Source organism: Microcaecilia unicolor, unplaced genomic scaffold, assembly GCF_901765095.1.
Source record: "Microcaecilia unicolor unplaced genomic scaffold, aMicUni1.1, whole genome shotgun sequence".
Lineage (NCBI taxonomy): Eukaryota > Metazoa > Chordata > Amphibia > Gymnophiona > Siphonopidae > Microcaecilia > Microcaecilia unicolor.
Window position 1 is genome coordinate 38362 of NW_021963104.1, and position 21572 is coordinate 59933.

At 46.3% G+C, this 21572-nt stretch overlaps 1 protein-coding gene across 4 annotated transcripts in view; it reads left to right on the top strand.

Annotated features, from left to right (window-relative positions):
* Positions 1-3651: 3651 nt before the first annotated feature.
* The window catches only part of LOC115458934 (inhibitor of nuclear factor kappa-B kinase subunit epsilon-like), a 106953-nt gene continuing 89032 nt past the window's right edge, over positions 3652-21572 (top strand). For 2 of the 4 annotated variants that reach the window (XM_030188795.1, XM_030188791.1), the window contains exons 1-5: positions 3652-3731; positions 5074-5197; positions 10410-10550; positions 19665-19794; positions 21315-21496. In XM_030188795.1, the coding sequence (XP_030044655.1) occupies positions 5111-5197; positions 10410-10550; positions 19665-19794; positions 21315-21496 (540 nt within the window). In that variant the 5' untranslated portion in view covers positions 3652-3731; positions 5074-5110. Of the gene's footprint in view, positions 3732-3785; positions 3941-4857; positions 4933-5073; positions 5198-10409; positions 10551-19664; positions 19795-21314; positions 21497-21572 lie in introns of those variants that run through there. The other 2 variants (XM_030188792.1, XM_030188793.1) reach the window with 2 other exon arrangements.

Consider the following 21572-nt stretch of genomic DNA (forward strand, 5'->3'; position numbering starts at 1 on the left):
TTGGATTTGGAGAATCAGAGTAAGTGTTGAATCTAACTGTATTCCAAGGTTCCTGACTTGTGATTTGAGGGGGAGTTCATACTTTCCGAAAGGGATTTTGATATCAGGTATGTATCCACTTGTGTTAGGGACCCAGAGAAGATCGGTTTTACTTGGGTTCAGGCAACGTTTGTTCTGTTTAGCCCATTCTTGAATTGATGTTAGACAAGTAATCAGTTTATTCAAGGCTGTAGGTAAGTCAGGTTCAGTGGGTATGAGTAGCTGCATATCATCCGCATAGATGTAGAACTGAGTGTCCATTGACCGAATCAGCTCCCGCTAGTGGCTTGAGGTAGATATTGAACAGAATAAGTGACAGTATTGATCCTTGTGGTACCCCGCAGGCAGTGCCGTAGTGAGGGCTAATGGCACTCGGGGCGGGTCGCCGCTACGCACATAAGTACATTACATAAGTAATGCCATACTGGGAAAAGACCAAGGGTCCATCGAGCCCAGTATCTTGTCCACGGCAGCGGCCAATCCAGGCCAAGGGCACCTGGCAAGCTTCCCAATGTACAAACATTCTATACATGTTATTCCTGGGATTTTGGATTTTTCCAAGTCCGTTTAGTAGCGGTTTATGGACTTGTCCTTTAGGAAACCGTCCAACCCCTTTTTAAACTCTGCTAAGCTAACCGCCTTCACCACATTTTCCGGCAATTAATTCCAGAGTTTAATTACACGTTGGGTGAAGAAAAATTTTCTCCGATTTGTTTTAAATTTACTACACTGTAGTTTAATCACATGCCCCCTAGTCCTAGTATTTTTGGAAAGCGTGAACAGACGCTTCACATCCACCTGTTCCACTCCACTCATTATTTTATATACCTCTATCATGTCTCCCCTCAGCCGTCTCTTCTCCAAGCTAAATAGCCCTAGCCTCCTTAGTCTTTCTTCATAGGGAAGTCGTCCCATCCCCGCTATCACCCCCCCCGGGTGCAGCACGGCGCGCAACCCCCCGGACCGCATTCTTACCTGCGGGAGGGCCGATCCGCCCCGAATGCACATCACTCAGAGCTGCGTGGGCCCCGCTGGTTCCCTGCTCTCTCTGCCCCGGAACAGGAAGTAACCTGTTCCGGGGCAGAGAGAGCAGGGAACCAGCGGGGCCGGCACCCCCCGAGCGCGTGCACCCAGGGCGGACCGCCCCTCCCGCCCCCCTTCCTACGCCACTGCCCGCAGGTCAGTGTCCATGGTGGTGATGAGTTGCTTCCAAACATTATGGATTGTTGCCTGTCAGATAGGATGTGAACCAGGCAAGTACTGTACCATTGATACCTGTTTCTGTCGGTCGTGCTAGCAAGATATCATGATCCACAGTGTCAAAAGCTGCTGAGAAATCTAGCAGTACTAACATCGAGGCAAATCCCTTGTCTCGGTTTCTGTGAAGATCATCTAGCAGGGATTCGAGGACCATTTCTGTTCCATAACCGGGTCTGAATCCAGATTGACATGGATCTAGCCAGTTACTCTTTTCTAGCCATTCATTAAGTTGAACACAGACTGTTTGTTCTATGAGTTTCCCTAGAAACGGGATGTTGGATACTGGCCTGTAACTTGCAAGTTTGTCCTGGTCACGGTTGTTTTTCTTCAGCAGAGGGTGAACCACTGCCCTTTTTAATGCTGTTTGGTAGTTGCCCATTAGGAAGAGAGGTGTTCACAATTTTTGTGGTGCCTTCTATAAGGCCCATGCTTGCCTGCTGCACTATCTTTGATGGGCAGGGATCGAAGGAGCAGGTAGTTGGTCGAAGGTCTCTTAGGATTTTGTCAAGGTTCTCCTCTGTCATTAGGTTAAAAGTGTTCCATCTGTCTCTGTTAGGAGGGGGCGAGTTTGTGCACCCCTGCTTATAGATATATAACTTAGGAAACGACTTCATATGCTCTGCTCATAATGGAAGAATTGCCAATATAGACGCCAGGCGAGCTTCCTTATCAGTCTAAAATGCCTCCGATGGTTAAATTTGACATGTTCTGTATTATCTTGTTAATTTTTGATCTTCTTTTTTAGTATATCAAAATCTATAGCACTATATCAGGTGCAACTTTTATCAACTATCCAGAACATAACTATTCAAGGACACTTACCTTCATTCAATGTAGTGTGATTGGTTTGCTATTACTACTACTATTAAACATTTCTATAGCGCTACTAGACTTACGCAGCGCTGTACAAATGAACATGAAAAGACAGTCCCTGCTCAACAGAGCTTACAATCTATATTGGACAGACGAACAGACAGCTAGGGGTGGGGAAATTGCCGTGGTAGGGGTGATAAGTGAGGGTGTTGAGTAAGAGAGTCATGGTTAGGAGTCGAAAGCAGTAGCAAAGAGGTGGGCTTTAAGCCTAGACTTGAAAACAGCCAGAGACTGAGCCTGATGTACTGGCTCAGGGAGTCTATTCCAGGCATAGGGAGCAGCGAGATAGAAGGAACGGAGCCGGGAGTTAGCAGTGGGGGAGAAGGGGGATGACAGGAGACATTTACCCACCGAATGGAGGAGTGTAGGGAGAGATGAGAGCGGAAAGGTACTGAGGAGCTGCGGAGTGGATGCACTTGTAGGTCAAAAGCAGAAGTTTGAACCGTATGCGGAAGCGGATAGGGAGCCAGAGATCCTCCGTTTCACCATGAGCTTCCTCGGGAATCAGAACCTCTTTCAACCTTGCCCTTGTGTGAGTCTCTGTTCCGTCTTTATCAATGCCAAAATTTGTCATACTGTTGGGAACAAGGCTGAAGCTTGACAAGTTCAGTCTCTGACCTGTCTCCCCCAGGAGACATCTCTGGATAACAAACTTGAGTCAGAGATCTACTATTAAATATTTCTATAGCTCTACATGGTATAGATAGAGCTTATAGTCTATTCAAGACAAAACAGAACAAATCGAGATGGAGAGTTGCATTTATTGTAGGAATGAATGATTAAACAACTAACCGAACAAGTGAATAAGGGGTTAAAGCCCACCTCTTCAATGTTGCTTTCGGCACCTAACCTTTATACCTATTCAGGTAATCTAGACTGCCCCAATTTGACTGACTGTACACTTGTCCTTTAGATTGTAAGCTCCTTGAGCAGGGACTGTCCTTCTATGTTAAATTGTACAGCGCTGCGTAACCCCAGTAGCGCTTTAGAAATGTTTAGTAGTAGTAGTAGTGAGACTTGTTTGAATTGTAGAGTTTTTTTGTATAGTTTGTTGTGTAAAGAAATGATTTTTATTGCTTTTTAAAATATATTTTGTATGTGATTTGTTCCCTGCTTAGACTTTTAAAGATATAGTGGGTGAAAAATTATTGTTCATTATTAAAAGCAGCTTCAAGGATTTAACGTGCATTTCTGACAGTATTCGACAGACTAAAATCTCACATGGCACCATAGGCTGTCGAGTTACCCATTTCCTGAAGGGAGCTATTAGTCCAGTCCTGGATTGCAAACAACTCCCCCACCACAAATCCCATACTATGGGCAAAAGGTTCCCCTCCAGTTAAACTGAGCAGCAACTTGGCAGCCCTGCGCAGCCCACGAAAAGTCTACCGTCCCTGGAAAAAAAGGTGTTAGTGTCCCTTTAAAAGGCGGGGCCGAACTAGGAAGAGGAGGAAGTGGGAGCTGAAAAAGAAAGTGGAGAGTGTCAGCTGGTGCTGGAGCAAGGAGGTGGAGGGGCTGCCAGTCTGTGTCGGGCACTGCCACCCCCCCGTCACTCCCAGGTGAGGCCCTCCCCCTCCCAGAGATCGCGCCCCGCCCACTGCCCCCCTGGCATCCCTGCTCTGCTCTCTTTTCTGTAGTTTGTGCGTTTATAGCGTGTTTTAGGTACAGCAAAGTGGATTTGAAGGGTTTCAGAAAAGGGTCCGTGAGAATTCGGGCGATCCGTCCTTTACTTTCTTCCGTTTTGTACAGAGGGCAAGCCAGGGAGGAAGTGAGTCGTTAATATGGCCACCGCTAGGGCTATTTAAACCTTTATCTGTGCTGTTTTCCTACTTTATGTGCAGTAGCTTGAGGTGGGTCCGCGTAAAACACAGATCCAACGGGGTTTGCTGTTCAGCTGTCTGTGCTGTATTCATGCTTATGGTGTACCAGCGTGAGCTCTACAACTGACACCGCTCAGCATCTTATCTGCAGCTGTCTGTGCTGTATTCATGCTTTAGGTGTATCGCTGTGAGGTCTGCATGGGATGCTGATCTGGATCTGGTCTTCAGCTGTCTGTGCTGTATCAATGCTTTATTGTAAATTGTATACCTGTAGGGGGCTCTCAATGTAATTGGATTCAGATCGGTTTTTCTCTACCGAGCCTATTGCAAAATAAAATAATATTATTTCTTGAATCAGTTGCCACAAAACGTAAAAGCATTTTTTTTTTCCTTCACACGACCTGAGTCCAGATATAGCCTAACAGGAAAGAGCCAGCCAGTCTTTTATCTTTATTAGCTAAGGAAAATATGGTAAATGAATTTGTTTTTTTAACATCTTCCTTTGGCTGAATGAAGGAGTAGATGCAGCAGTGTAGACACAGCTCTCATCTGCAAGAATAAACATCTGTATTATTGTAAAACAGATGTTGTAAGAAAGAACCAGTAGCAGGTCAGAGAGGAAACGCTGTACTTCCTGCTGCAGTTGGGTAACAAAAAGTCCAGTTAGAGCTGCGTTTATTCAAATAACACCACGAATCCGCACATGGTCCCCTCTGAACTTCACTCTGCAGCTGCCTTGAAAGCACAGGGTAGTTGCTTTTTGCAAAACACTGTGGCAAGGTGACTTTTTCTTTTTGCTTTGAAACTAATTGACACTAAGCTGCTGAAAAGAGAACTGATTTGAAACTGCTCACTGCTGCTCTCTGCTGGTTCCCGTCTCTCCTGTCCTCCAGCCCTTTCCTCTTCTCTGTTCCTGGGCTGAATCTCCACAGGGTTAAAGGTAGAGTTTCTTTTTGGTCCACAGGATATCGGGGTGTCCCTTTCTTTCCCTGTTTCTTGCAACCGGCCTCTAGTCTGCAGGACTTCTCGGTAGAGCAGAAAGTGAATGCTCAGAGGTGACCCGCTCTCTCTCTTCCTGCAGGAAAGTTCGGGATGAAAAGGGCTGCTTGAAATTGGACATGCAGAGTACCCCAAACTACCTTTGGCAGCTGGAGGATGTCTTGGGCCAGGGCGCAACAGCCAACGTGTATAAAGCTCGCAACAAGGTAGGGCACTGGAAGAAACAGGGCCGACACCGCTATTCCCTCTAAGCGGAGCGCATGAGCGATTGCTCGTACATTTTGGGAATGGCGCTCACAAAAGCTTTTTTGTGTGTGTGTTTTCTATATACAGAAATGCATTGCTAATACTGGCGGGCAAAATTGTTGCTTTTTAAAACTTGTTACTTGCACACACCAGGCCACTCCTTAGAGCAGTGGATCCCAAACCTGGCACCCCAGCCGGTCAGGCTTCCAGGATATCCGCAATGAATATTCATGAGAGATATTTGCATGCACTGCCTCTACTGCATGCAAGAATATCAATTGTGGCTATCCCAAAACCCTGACTGGTTGGGGTGCCTCCAGGATCAGGTTTGGGAGCCACTGCACTGACCCCCTCCTGACCCTTATGTTCTCTGGCATTACCAGCATCTGCATTATTTCCTAGTAGGTGGTGACAGTGCCTTTCGCAACCTAACTGCTGGGTGTGCGTTCGCTGTCTCGCAGGTTGAACTGCGCTGGGCCCTGTTGAGGTTCATTCCACAAGACTGCTAGAGTATGCCCAGTAGTTAAATGGGTGGTGGCAGACTCTCGCGTGTCTTAGAGCAGGGGTTCTCAGCCTGAAGTGGCCTAATGATCCTGGGGAACTGGGTTCGATTCCCACTGCAGCTCCTTTGGGCAAGTCACTTAACCCTCCATTGCCCCTGGTACAAAATAAGTACCTGAATATATGTAAACCGCTTTGAAGGTAGTTGCAAAAACCTCAGAAAGGCAGTATATCAAGTCCCATTAACAAGATTCCATGCATAATGTCAAAGAGTAGCAACATTCCATGTAGAACCCCAAAGAATAACAAGATTCCGGAACCCCAAAGAGTAAGTGGTGGAGGAGTAGCCTAGTGGTTAGTGCAGCAGACTTTGATCCTGGGGAACAGGGTTCGATTCCCACTGCAGCTCCTTGTGACTCTGGGCAAGTCACTTAACCCTCCATTGCCCCAGGTACAAAATAAGTACCTGAATATATGTAAACCGCTTTAAATGTAGTTGCAAAAACCTCAGGGTGGTGGACTTTGGTCCTGGGGAACTGAGGAACTGAGTTCGATTCCCACTTCAGGCACAGGCAGCTCCTTGTGACTCTGGGCAAGTCACTTAACCCTCCATTGCCCCATGTAAGCCGCATTGAGCCTGCCATGAGTGGGAAAGCGCGGGGTACAAATGTAAAAAAAGAAAAACGGTATACCAAGTCCCAGTTCCCAGTTCCCTTTCCCTATTTGAGATTATACATGGAATGTTGCTAGTGGAGGAGTAGCCTAGTGGTTAGTGCAGCGGATTCTGATCCTGGGGAACTGGGTTCGATTCCCACTACAGCTCCTTCTGACTCTGGGCAAGTCACTTAACCCTCCATTGCCCCTGGTACAAAATAAGTACCTGAATATATGTAAACCGCTTTGAAGGTAGTTGCAAAAACCTCAGAAAGGCAGTGGAGTGGAGGAGTGGCCTAGTGGTTAGGGTGGTGGACTTTGGTCCTGGGGAACTGAGTTCGATTCCCGGCCCAGGCAGCTCCTTGTGACTCTGGGCAAGTCACTTAACCCTCCATTGCCCCTGGTACAAAAATAAGTACCTGAATATATGTAAACTGCTTTGAATGTAGTTGCAAAATACCACAGAAAGGCGGTATATCAAGTCCCATTTCCCTTCCTTTCCCTAATGGTTAGTGCAGTGGACTTTGATCCTGGCAACCTGCGTTCAATTCCTACTGCAGCTGGTTGTGACCTTGGGCAAGTCTCTTAACCCTCCATTGCCCCAGGTACAAAAACTTAGATTGTGAGCCCTGTAAGGACAGAGAAAGTAACTGCATATAATGTGTACAGTGCTGCGTACGTCTAGTAGCGCTATAGAAATGATAGGTAGTAGTAATCCTCGGGACACAACCCTCCAGCCAGGTTTTCAGGATTCCCATGTTGAATATATTTGCATAGAATGGCCATTTCGAGGGGGAGGTGGTAACCGGGCAGTGATTACCGACAGGTACACACTGGCGCTACAAAAGTAAAACTTTCTGTAGAGCTGGATATGACGCACGCTGGTGGTGGGAACTACCGCTGGGCTGCTGCAATTGCCTGGTGGTGCTTCCTTTTTAGCGAGCGGGATGCCCGTGTTGGGCTTACCGCCGCTTTGTAAAAGGAGTTGATAATGTTGAACCTGTCTGGGCCTACACTGAACCAAAGTTTCTGAGGCCTAAAGCTGCCTGTCTGACCCAGAAATAAGTCTTCGTGACAAGCAAGCTTTGCAGAAAGAGCAGAAATGCTCCAGCCAGGGGCGTTAGAAAGAATGTAGTTAAGAGGTTTTAGAGCTAGCTGGAACTACAGACATAAGAGGTTACTGATGAAATGGACTGGGAAGCAAGAAGGTCATTCCATGCCAAGTGGTCTAAAATTAAAAAAAAGTTCCCACCATCATGTCTTCAATTTTGTTCAAATTTTATCTGTTGTGCGAGTCAGGTGTTAAACAAAGTTTCCCCAAATTTGAGGTCTCTAACTGCAATAGTTGCAGATCTAGACCCCCTTTTCTGAAAGGTTGTCAGTCCATGAGCGCGCGACATTTACCAAATGTCCAAATCTACTAAATGGTGGCATTGCAAAACAAAAACATATCAGTGTTGTAGAGCACAATTTTCTCTTTCAGATGATACTGTTCACAAGCTGATTCAGGCAGACTCTTTTTTAATAATTGGCTTTGAACTTTGGTACATTTTACCATTTGCGCTGACAGTGCCAACTTTGAAGAGATCCTGCAGGGCGGTTATAGAAGCTGGTTAGTTGCAAATCTGGCAGTATTATGTCCAGCACAAGCATAATGCTTGTTCAAACTTTCAAGTCCGTATCTTTGTTTGCATGGAAGTTGTTGCGGTCTGACTATTGGTCCAAATATGTTCCGATGAGTCGTGACCAGTTTTGATGCACACTTTGAGTCAACTTGTTTGACTGGATTTTGCATCCATAATGTTAAAATGTATTTCATCGGAATTAGCATCAAAAACTACAGGATTTGAATTTTTTAGCCATTCTTATAAATGTGTTTGGATTTTATTAGACCCCCAAAATGGCATTTTGGTAAATGTCACGCGCTCATGGACTGACAACCTTTCAGAAAAGGGGGTCTAGATCTGCAGCTATTGCAGTTAGAGACCTCAAATTTTGGGAAACTTCATTTAACACCTGACTCGCGCAACAGTGTGGAGGAGTGGCCTAGTGGTTAGGGTGGTGGACTTTGGTCCTGGGGAACTGAGGAACTGAGTTCGATTCCCGGCACAGGCAGCTCCTTGTGACTCTGGGCAAGTCACTTAACCCTCCATTGCCCCATGTAAGCCGCATTGAGCCTGCCATGAGTAGGAAAGCGCGGGGGTACAAATGTAACAAAAAAAAAAAAAAAAATCAACGGATAAAATGTGAACAAAATTGGAGACATGATGGTGGGAAGGTTTAGACCACTTGGCAGGGAATGACCCTAGAAATAAATATTGTTATCGGTATCATGTTGCTCTGGACCACCCAAAATAATCTTGATCAGTTTTAGAAGAAAAGAGGAACATGAAAAAGGCGGGGTTAATGACGTGTGTCCCATAGACTCAATAGTTTTCCGTATATAAGTGAATGTATATCCTATTTCTGTGGAGATGTGCTGAGAGGCTGCATTTGTCTGTATCTTGTTCTCTCCCATGAGAAAAGCCTTGTATACTCTGCCGTTGTTGACAGTCTATTTTTCTAACACGGTAAGTGAATAAAAGCGCAGTAATTTCTCATATCTTTGTGGCGTCTACTCTGTTTCTCCCTAACTACTGGGAGTGTGTGGAGCATACTTCTGGGATGGGATAAATAAACAGGGTCCTTTAGTAATTTAGTATTGTGAAGTGTAATCATTGTATGTGAATGTTAGGCTGGTTTTGTAAATAGTGAAGGTAATAAATAGAAATAAAACAGAGAAAAGAAAATAAGATGCTACCTTTTTTATTAGACTAACTCAATACATTTTTTTGATTAGCTTTCGAAGGTGACCCTTCTTCTTTAGATCGGAAATAAGCAAATTTCAACAAATATAAGTGAAACACAAACGCTCAAAAGCATTGCAGTGCCAGCCCCACAGGAAGAGGGAGGGGTAGGTTAGGTGAGATACTGGGAGAGCTGGGTGGATGAGAGACAGAGAGAGATGGATGCCATAGAAAATCCAGATCTTTTCGTCCTGTCTTGTGGGTGTCAAAATATTTAATCATTTTGAATTCAAGGGTCTTAACGTTTCTGGATGATCTTAAAGTTTCCTTTTAGTACTCTTACCAAGCAAGGGGGTGCACGGATCAGGTGCATGCTGTTGGCTCCGCTGGTCCCGTGCCTCCTCAGACATCAAGTTCCTGTTCCGGGGCAGGGAAGTGGCAGAGCTGACAACACGCAACCGCCCCGCCCTACGTACACCACTGCTAGCGAAAGGGTATTGGTTGCCTATTAGATTGTAAGTTCTTTGAGCAGGGACTGTCTTTCTTCTTTGTTTGTGCAGTGCTGTGTATGCCTTGTAGCACTATAGAAATGCTAAATAGTAGTAGTAGTACTTACCATAAAATCATTGATGCAGTGTTCCCGTTTTGTAAAGTGCAGTCCCATAGAGGTGACATCCTGGTTGTCACTGGCATTTTTCATATGATGGCTAGATAGATGAAATCTCTTCTTTAGCGTCTGGCTTGTTTCTCCGATATAGCACCCTTCTTCACACTTTTTGCAATGAATGATATATACCACATTTCAGGATGAGCATGTAAAGGGTCCCTTTATGCTGACTGTTTTTCCCATGTGAAAGATTGTAGGATCCTGTAAAATGAGATATGCTGGCACAGTTTGTAGCTAGGCATATTGCAGGGATGTCTGCCATTCTCCTTTTTTTTTTTTAATGCAAATTTGTTGTGGATATCTTGAAAAGCAGACTGGCTTAGAGAACATTGAGACTCCCACAGTATTTTGTGTGGAACAGCCGATCCCCAGCGTAACTGCTGCAACTCCAGCATGCCTTGAGCAGCCCCGTGAGGGGAGGGACTGCGCTGTGGAAATCTCTGAATGTGATGGCTCCGGTGTGCTTATGTCTAAATGTAACTACAACCTTTATTTGAGTAGCTGTTAAATGACTCTCAATTCTACACAATGCTGTAACTTAATTCTCCCGGTGTGTTCTTACAGAAGACGGGCGAGCTGGTTGCCGTCAAGGTGTTCAACAATGTTAGCTATCTGCGGCCCTATGAGGTCCAGATGCGGGAGTTTGAGATGCTGCGGAAACTGAACCATAAGAACATCGTCCGGCTGTTTGCGGTGGAAGAATGCGTACGTATCACCTTCTCCCAATGTCCGAATATCCATGTTGAAGGGGGCATTAGGAGAGCAATGTTACAGATCTGTGCTGGCACTGTCAAATGTCTCTCCTCTCTCCCTCCCCACTCCCAACACAGCACACATACTTGAAACCTTTATCATGGGAGTCAGTGCTTCAGAGACCTGCCAGGTTGACTTGGGGTGGTGAGATTAGGAAACATGAACCCTCTCCATGATCTGTAAGAGTTAATTACTGTCATTCCCTTTTCCACCCAGACACAACTTCACAGATTATTTAAAACTAGCCGTTGAGCTCGTTAAAACGGGCTAGTATGGGGTTTTGGCAAGGCCCCCTCCCCTCGCCGCTACTGGTCCACCGGAGTCGCCGCCACCATCCCTGCACCCGGCCCGGGCCCTTTCTTCAGTATTGAACTTACATTGGCGAAACGCAGCACGCAGATCAGCTGAGCTCCCGACAGCCTTCCTTCTCTGCCTGCGTCCCGCCCTCGTGTGACGTAACGTCGGCGAGGGCGGGACACAGGCAGGGAAGAAAGGGCGACGGGAGCTCAGCTGTTCTGCGTGCTGCGTTTCGCCAATGTAAGTTCAATACCGAAGAGAGGCCCGGGCCGGGTGGAGGGCGGCGGCGGCGGCGACCTCGGGGGGGGAAGCGGTAGTGACGCCGGCGGCTTTACATAGTTACCCTCTATGTCCCGTTCCCGTCATCACGTATTGACGCGGGGGCAGGACAGAGAGGGAAGTCTCTACTGCGCATTTGCGAGTGAGTACGGTCACTCGCCATTTATATGTTTGATGCTTCAATTAAATTGCTTTTTGGCAAAAAGAAATATGATTAGGAAGATGCCAGTGGCATCCGGGGCAGAGCACCCCCCCTCTCCTCCAAGCAAGGGGGTGCACGGATCAGGTGCATGCTGTTGGCTCCGCTGGTCCCGTGCCTCCTCAGACATCAAGTTCCTGTTCCGGGGCAGGGGAGTGGCAGAGCTGACAACACGCAACCGCCCCGCCCTACGTACACCACTGCTAGCAAAAGGGTATTGGTTGCCGGTGACCTTTAGGGAGCTTTCTGTACTGGCCTCTTCCCATTTATATCTACCAGGAATTCTTCTAATTCCTTATGTACCATCAAAATATTTAGTCTTCCCAGCAACATCTTTTGGTTGTACCAACTCTCATGAAGATACACCTGGACACGGCACAGTAGTTGGAACGAAAGGACAGTGCTGGGCAGACTTCTACTGTCTGTGTCCCAGAAATGGCAAAGAAAGACCATGACCATGTACTTTATATTTATTTATTTATTTGTTGCATTTGTATCTCACATTTTTCCATCTATTTGCAAGGTCAATGTGGCTTACATTATGCCGTAATGACGATCGCCATTTCCGGATTGAGAAATACAGAGTGGTATTGTGTTAAAGTTCATAAATGATATCACGTTCATTGTTGGTTTAATCATGAACTGATAATGAGTGTGACTGTTGGGCAGACTGGATGGACCGTTCCACTCTTTATTTGCCGTCATTTACTATGTTAGTATGCTATATTATAATCCTACTACTACTACTATTTAGCATTTCTGTAGCGCTACAAGGTGTACGCAGCGCTGCAGAAACATAGAAGAAAGACAGTCCCTGCTCAAAGAGCTTACAGTCTAATAGACAAAAAATAAAGTAAGCAAATCAAATCAATTAATGTGTACAGGAAGGAGGAGAGGAGGGTAGGTGGAGGCGAGTGGTTACAAGTGGTTACGAGTCAAAAGCAATGTTAAAGAGGTGGGCTTTCAGTCTAGATTTAAAGGTGGCCAAGGATGGGGCAAGACGTAGGGGCTCAGGAAGTTTATTCCAGGCGTAGGGTGCAGCGAGTCAGAAGGCGCGAAGTCTTGAGTTGGCAGTAGTGGAGAAGGGAACAGATAAGAAGGATTTATCCATGGAGCGGAGTGCACGGGAAGGGGTGTAGGGAAGGACGAGTGTGGAGAGATACTGGGGAGCAGCAGAGTGAGTACATTTATAGGTTAGTAGAAGAATGCAACAAATAAATAATCCACACTACATATTCCTTAGAGTCCTTGGAGATGGCCGCCCCCGTTCCATTATCCCCCTCTCTGTCACCTACGAACCTCAATGCAATATAACTCTGTATTTCTCATTCCGGAAATGGCGATCGCCATTACGGAACAATGTAAGCCACATTGAGCCTGCAAATAGGTGGGAAAATGTGGGATACAAATGCAATAAATAAATAAATATTCATTCTGAGCTGTTGAGCAGACGTCACCGATGTGATCGGTAGCCCAAATTCGGAGCTCCGCGGGGACGCGAGGAAATAAGCTGTTAAACCCCTAATCTAGGCGGATTTAATTTCATAGACGAGAAACGGAACTTACCAGAACATATGGCAGCCAGAAAGAAACTTTCAAAATTTAAATATACGGCTGAATCGGCAAAAGCGGGAAGCAGAGGGCCGGCAGGGTTGCCTCCGCGCGAAAACAAAATGGCGTCGGAGGAACCCGAATCGGAGGCCGAACTTGAAGAATGGAGCGGCGGTGAGGTGGAACTGGAGAGGAGCGAAATTATTAAATGGTTCCAGGAGCTGAAAACGGAGATGATTAACACTAGAAATAGCATACACGCTGCTGTTAAAGAATTGCGTGAAGAAGTAAAAGACATTGGTAACCGCGTGGGTGAGACTGAGAATCGCCTGGAGGAGATGGAGGCGGGGGTGGAGAGCCTGGCGAAAACAGTTAAAGAGGAGAGACAGCAACGGGAGGAAATGGAGATTCGGATGGAAGATCTAGAGAATCGCTCTCGAAGGGGGAATCTGCGCTTTAAAGGAGTGCCAGAGGAGGCCCAATATATGGAAGCTGTGAAAGTAGTGCAAGAGATTTGCAACTTCATTCTGAGCCACGGGAAAGACCCCCAGGAGAGTACAGATACGTCTGAAATCAAAATCGATCGAGCACACCGGAGTTTGGGACCGCAGCGGGGGGAGAACCCCAGGGATATCATTGCTTGCTTTCATGATTTCCAGGTAAAAGAGACTGTTTGGAGGAAAGCCCGTGCCTTGGGTGATATACAATGGCAGAACACTAAAATACAGATTTTCCAAGACCTGGCGAAATCTACTTTACAAAAGAGGCGGGAATTCCGCGAAGTGACGAGATATCTGCAAAAAACTGGTTTGCGCTATAGGTGGATTTTCCCCAGTGGCCTTATGGTTACGGTGGGGAACCAGACAAGGAAAATACAACACCCGACTGCAGCAAGGAAAATCCTGGAGAACATGGGGTGCACGGACCTACCGGAGGAGCTGCGAGTCTCCACAAAGGATGGTAATGGAGAGAAAAGTGCCAGCTCAGGCAGATGGCTCCAGCAGGGGAAAAAGGGCACCAGCATAAACAGAGTGAGGAAGGAGCGTGGCCTGGAGCAGCAAGGGGACACTTGAATGGACAAATACAGAGGGGCTGATGCCCGGGTGCTAAGTTTGGTCACTTGACCAGTTGTAGTAAGTGATACCATGTTGGTAATGTTTAACTGATCATATGTCTATGATTAAGATAGAATACATTCGGAATGAATGAAGGAGATGACAGGTTTGAAAGGATGGGGGGGAAAAATGGGAGGCTGGTTCCCCTGGGGACGACACTTTCTTAGGGGGAACATGGCAGCTTGTAGTAGCGGCCAGTCGAGGGGATGGGTAGGGGGGAGGAGGGAGGGGGGGGAAGGGAGGAGGGAGGGAGGGAGGGATTACAGTGGGTTCATGGAATGTAAATGGCTTGAATACACCAGAAAAAAGAAGTATTGTTAGCAAGGAGATACTTAAAATGCAGTGGGACATTATCATGTTGCAGGAGACACATATCCAAAGGAAAGATGTAAGGCTTATTCAATATAAAAACCTGGGTCAGAATTATATATCGACGGACCCCAGAGGGGGGAAAAAGGGAGGATTGGCGATTTATATTAAAGAAAGGGTACCATTTGTGCATGAGCAAACTTTCCTGGAGAGCCAAGGAAGATGTATAGCGGTTACGGGAAAGATCAATGAACAACAGATCACCTTAGTTAATATATACGCACCCAATGAGGGACAAGGGGCATTCTTTGAAAAATTAAGACTAGAGTTGACAAATTTTGTGAGAGGAAAAGTGATTCTTGGAGGGGATTTCAATTGGGCTTTAGCAGATCTAGACCACTCAAAAGGAAAGAAAAAGGGTGGAGTCTCGGCAAATACGACTAAATTACTGAGTCTGGTCAGGGATCTTGATTTGTTAGATGTTTGGAGATTGCAGCACCCTGGGCAGAGGACATATACATTCTATTCGCATGCACAACAAACATATACAAGGATAGATGCAATTTGGGGCTCCCGAACTATCTGGGGGGAGGTGGGAGACTCGGGAATAGGGAGTATACACGTGTCAGACCACGCTCCTATTTGGGCCTCGTGGAGGGGGCTGGGGAGAGAAAAGGGTCACACTTACTGGAGACTGAATGAATCTCTGCTTGATTCAGTGGAGGACTGTGAAGAAGTCCGGAGGGTAATAAAAGATTACTTAGCATACAATGACACGGGGGAAGTGGCTGAGGGGACACTCTGGGACGCTCTTAAAGCTGTGGTGAGAGGACATCTGATTAAAAATGGCAGTCAAAGGAAGAGGGAGGGGCAAAGGCAGGAACTGGAGGTAAGACAAAGGTTAGCGACCCTAGAGGCCCAACATCAAGGTGGACAATGCCCTGAAGTGCCTGTTGAGCTGAGGGAATGCAGGGCAGCCTTACGTCAAATTCAAATTAAACAGATGGATTTTCAAAGGAAGTTGGCTCAGCAAAAGTTTTTTTAATATAGTAATAAATCGGGAAGGATGCTGGCGCGCAGCCTACGCCGGCGAAGGGTGGGCAATACTATCATGAAATTAAAAGGGGAGGGGGACACATTATTATATCAAGATAAAGAGCTTAGAGACCGATTTGCCCAATTTTATGCAGACTTGTATACCAAAGAAAGTGGGGATTCGGGGGAAAAGACCAAAGAATACCTAAACGGGCTGGGATTGCGGAAACTAACAGATGCACAAAGAGAATCATTGGACAAGCCCATAACATTGGAAGAGATAGAAGGAGTTATTAGAGGATTAAAAGGAGGGAAAGCGCCGGGACTCGATGGGTACACGGCTAAATTCTACAAGCTAATGAGCAAGGAGGTAGGGCCATTGATAGTACGGGTAGGAAATGAGTGCTTCAAATCTGGGACTTTGTCTAGGAGTATGTATGCAGCGGGAATCTCGGTGATCCCTAAGCCGGGAAGAGATCCTACATTGTGTGCATCTTACAGGCCAATATCCCTTATAAATATAGATATTAAGATACTGGCCAAGGCTATGGCGGAGCGGATTAATAAGTTTCTGCCCCAACTGATCCATGAGGATCAATCAGGCTTTGTCCCGCGCAGGCAAGTAGCGGATAATATAAGGAGATCTTTAAACATTATATGGGAGGCCCAACGTCGGGGGGGGGGATTTTGTACTTTTAACAACGGATGCAGAAAAGGCCTTCGACCGGGTCGAGTGGCATTACCTATGGGAGGTGTTGGAATTTATGGGGTTCGGCCCAGGGGTATTGACATGGCTCAAGGGGTTATATGCAACACCAAAAGCTTGTATAAAAGTTAATGGGGGATACTCTGATCAGTTTAGGATACAGCGGGGCACGCGGCAGGGATGTCCCCTGTCGCCCTTGCTCTTTGCCTTGGCAATTGAGCCGCTAGCACAGAGAATTCGGGAGACGGTCAGTATTGAGGGGATTAGGGTGGGCGATCAAGAGCATAAAGTGGCGTTATTTGCAGATGATATTCTGTTTTATGTAAGTCGCCCGGAGGAGACTCTACACTCTATCTGTACGGAGCTTAGAGCGTTTGGAGCCATATCTGGCTTCAAAGTCAACTATGATAAGTCTGAGGTGCTGGGCATTACGGGTCCCACTTTGGATATGAGTAACCTGGTAACCAGATTCTCTTTTAAGCATGCCAGGGAGAGCTTTCGATATCTTGGGGTAAGGCTGCCGCGGAACCTTGCACAGGTATATGGGATTAACTATGTCCCCTTGATTAGAGAGCTAAGAGCAGATTTAAGTAGATGGAAAAATGGGTTGCTCTCATGGTGGGGAAGAATAGCGGTTATCAAGATGAACCTCCTCCCTAGGTTGCTATTCCTCTTCCAGACGTTGCCAGTGGAAGTACCCTGGGGTACCCTGAACAAATTACAGGCGGATATGTCTAAATTCGCCTGGGGAGAGAAAAGGGCAAGGTTATCAAAGCGAATTATGTGGAGTGGGGTGGAGGTAGGAGGGAGGGGGATGCCCAACATTACATGGTACTATCAAGCGGCACAACTGAAGCAGGTGGCGGAATGGAGTAAGGGGGAAGGGGCACCAGTAGCAGTGTTAGAACAACTACTGGAAACTAGGTGTAATCTGGAAAGGGGTCTGTGGGGATCTGGAAGGATGAGCACCCCACGTAGGGAAACTGACAATCCATTTATAGGGCACTTGTTACACACATGGGATGTGCTGAAACGCAAATTTAAAAAGGGAGTTAAAACCTCAACATTGGCTCATATTATTCATGAGGTAGAGTTCCCAGGTGGAGAAGAGGGGGGTACGTTTCATGAATGGTATAGAAAGGGCTTGCGGAGATTTCGAGATTTGATGTCAGAGGGTACAATAAGGACATTTGAGACACTAAGGAGGAAGTTCGACCTGCGGGAGTCTGACAATTATGCATATTTGCAAGTCAAACATTATATGAGTAAACAGGGGTGGTTACATGCGGACCCGAGGGAAAAGGAGCCCCTAGAAAATATATGGGTTACACTGGAGGGGGGGAGGAGAGGCATATCCAGGTTATATAACTATATTAGAGGTAGCGCATTGAATAAATTACCTTATATGAAAGCATGGGAGAGCGATTTGAACTGTGAAATGAGTGTGAAAGAATGGGAGAGAGTATGCATTGAGGTAAAAAAGGCATCAGTGTGTGTATTAATAAAGGAAAATGCCTACAAAGTTTTAAGCAGATGGTACTATACGCCAGAACGGTTAAAACGAATGTATTCTAAAGCCTCAGACAGGTGTTGGCGCTGTGACAATGATCTGGGTAGTTTTATACATGTGTGGTGGTCTTGCACTCTTGTACGCTCCTTCTGGGACGATATTACGGTGTGCCTGACCTCTATTCTGGGGGTGCAGTTTCCTGCAGAACCAAAGTGGTGCTTGCTAGGGTGGGGAAATAAAAGGGGCCAGAAATGGCAGAAGCGGCTAAAAAGACTATGTTTATCAGCTGCGAAGCTAGAGATAGCAGCCCACTGGAAACAGAGAGTGGGCCCTACGATGGAAAAATGGAAAACGAGACTCCGAACATTAATGGGACTTGAACAACTGACGGATAGACGGAGGGGTAGATTTGACCCTGACGCGGAGGAATGGATGCATCTAGAGCGTTTATGGACTGCTGCAACTAATATATAGGGAATTCAGCCATAAAGTGAGGGAGGGGGGAGGGAGGGGAGGGGGGGGGAAAAAAAAAATTCATTACGTTTTCAAATGTATATATTGTAGTCCATTCTATTTGCACTGGCTGTACAGCTGTTAGCTGAATAAGTGTATGTACTATGGAACAAAGTGACGGAATAAAAACATTTTTCAAATCAAAAAAAAATATTCATTCTGAGACTTCTTATGGTACATTTAAATGCCTCTTAAAACTTACCACTACACTCGAGCATTCCCTGTTGAGTAACTTGGTGACTCCCTTTCTTGGTGACTCCTACCCTACGGTTCCTTTCTGTGGGTAACAACCTGAGCTCCTGTCCTTATGCTTTTGCACTGCTTTTTCTTATATTCCCCCACCCCCCCTTTTCTTCTTTATTGTACCACACTCATTGTTGGTTTAATGATGAATTGATAATGAGTGTGACTTGGGCAGACTGTCTGGACCGTTCAGATCTTCATCTGCCGTCATCTACTATGTTACTATGTATATGACTCCGCTTATACACCATATTGAGATGTTGTAACATAGTAACATAGTAAATGACGGCAGATAAAGACCTTTTGGTTCATCCACTCTGCCCAACAAGATAAACTCATTTTATATGATATGTGATACTTTATATGTATACCCGAGTTTGATTTGTCCTTGCCATTCTCAGGGCACAGACCGTAGAAGTCTGCCCAGCACTGTTCTTGTACTAAAAGTTCTGAATATTCTGGATTCCTAAAGAGTTGCAAGATTCTGGAATCCCAATTAGTAGCAACATTCCATGTAGAACCCCAAAGAGTAACATAGTAACATAGTAAATGACGGCAGATAAAGACCTGAACAGTCCATCCAGTCTGCCCAACAAGATAAACTCATTTTACAGGGTATGTGATACTTTATATGTATACCTGAGTTTGATTTGTCCTTGCCATTCTCAGGGCACAGACTGTAGAAGTCTGCCCAGCACTCTTCTTGTACTAAGTTCTGAAGCTAACGTTGAAGCCCCTTAAAATTTACATTCCAGCCCATCCTATAGCCCACTCAATCTACCACTCTTGGAGCTTAACAAACACACATAATATTCCATAAAATGATTAACAGAAAGACTAAAAATATATAAACCAAATTTATACATTTTTTATCTGTGTGCCCAGACTATCTGACGTGGAAGGGCATAATCGAAAGGGACGCCCAAGTTTTGCTGAGGACGTCCTTGCAAAACGTCCCGATGGAGGGGCGGGGAAACCCATATTATCGAAACAAGATGGATATCCATCTTTCGTTTCAATAATACAGTCAGAGATGCCCAAACCTTGACATTTAGGTCGTCTTTAGAGATGTTGTAACTTCTACCTCTTGTCCTGTTTCTCTGTCATTGATTTGGTCCTGACCCATTTGTAACCCGCTTAGATCATCTTGTTTCACTTTGTGGGGTATCGGAGAAAGCTCCTTTGTGGAGGATGCCGGGGTGTTTGAATTCTTTGACGGGAGTGATACTGTTGTGTACGGGTCAGTTAGTGACCTTCAATGTGTCCTGGATGCTGAAGATCACGGTAACAAGATGTCTCCTGCCCTCAGGGAAGCACCAAGCAGAAGGTCCTGGTGATGGAGTACTGTTCCAGCGGCAGCCTGCTGACGATCTTAGAGGAACCGGAAAATGCTTTCGGATTGTCCGAGTCTGAATTTCTCATTGTGCTGCAGGGTGTGGGTGAGTGGATTCCCCTTCTGGTACTGGAGGGAAGGGGACATGGATGCCCTTTAGGGTACGGGGAGGGATTGAGGTGAATCCATTGCTTGTAAAAAGTTGAATCACATGCATTCCCCTCCCCCTTCCCTCTCTAACACCTGAAAATGCCCTTCCCCAGGTCTGCATGCCTAGATGTGGTCAATATCTGTCTGTACTTATCCAGATAATGCTGTTAAAAATTACCATGGACCACTGTCTGGATGGTGCAAGGGCAGAACTCGGAGTTACCCGGTTAAGCTACCAGTGTTTAGTAACTCTCCAGGCTGTTCTAACTTTATCTGAGTATCACTTATCACCTGGCAAGTGCCGATGGTCCCTTCATACCAAAACCTTGTTGACCTTGACTGACACTTAGTTACAATTTATTTTGATTGGATTCATTGATTGTGGTTTCTGTTTTTGTTTTGGTTTTATTATGTACTAGTAAAAAAGGCCCGTTTCTGACAGAAATGAAACGGGCGCTAGCAAGGTTTTCCTCGGAGTGTGTGTGAGAGAGATGGAGTGTGTGTGTCAGTGAGAGAATGAGAGAGAGACAGAAACAGTGTGTGTGTGTGTGTTTGTGTGAGAGAGAGTGTGTGTGAGAGACAGAGTGACTGTGTGTGTGTGACAGAGAGATAGAGTGTGTCAGAGAGAGTGTATGTGAGAGACAGTGAGTGAGTGTGTGCTCCCCCCCCCTCGCCACCCGCAGCTACCACTGGTAACGCTATGCGGCCGCTGCTGCTTCTCCTGTTGAGCAGCAGCGTCGGCTACAAAAAGAAAAAAAGCAATAAATGTTTTAAACATCATCAGGCATTGGCTGTCGGCTCTGCAGCCGCTCCTCCTCTCGCCTCTCACGTCGCGGCGCTCCTCCGGCGCCTTCACTGATGATCTCTTTCTGACTCTTTACGTCCTGCATGGGGCTACATACAGGACGTGCACGCAGGGTCGGCGGCTGGGGGGGGGGGGGTCAAATGTAGAGGGGGCCCATGCTCCCGTGGCCCCACCTGGCTACGCCCCTGAGTGGTGTAGTCAGGGCAGGAGTGATCCCCAGTCGCTGTTGTCCATATCGGCTCTACTCTCAAAATGGCTGTCCTGACCTCTTGATGGAAGTCTCGTGAGATTCAAAATGGCTGCCATGACTCTAGTGGCAATCTCGCGAGACTACCACAAGAGGTCAGGGCAGCCATTTTGAGAGCATAGCCAGCACTGGCAGGAGTGACTGGGAATCACGCCTGCCCTGACTACACCCCTAGTCCACTAGGGATTATAAGATAGGCCGAAGGTCACCTACAGGGGAGAAAAGCAACTCCTGTTTGGAGGGCAGAGGGAGTGAACGAAGGAGACAAAATGGGGCAAAGCTTCCACCGAAAACACGTGGTCAGTTTCAGCCGAAACAGAAGCCATAGTATTAGCCTTTTGGCTAAAACTGAAACCAGGCAGAAAAGGGATTAACCAAATTCAGTTGGCCTCTGATCTGACATCTCTTTCTCACTCTTCTCCAGTGGCTGGCATGAATCACCTTCGGGAGAACGGTGTTCTCCACCGAGATATTAAGCCTGGGAACATAATGCGTCAGATAGGGGAAAACGGACAGAGCATTTACAAGCTGACAGATTTTGGAGCAGCCCGAGAATTGGACGATGATGAGAAATTTGTGTCCATCTATGGGACGGAGGAGTATCTGGTGAGTAAAGTGGATAATATTGCCTTGGTGCTGGAGTTAGGGTCCCTGTGTGACTGAATGTTCAGAGGTTAGGCTT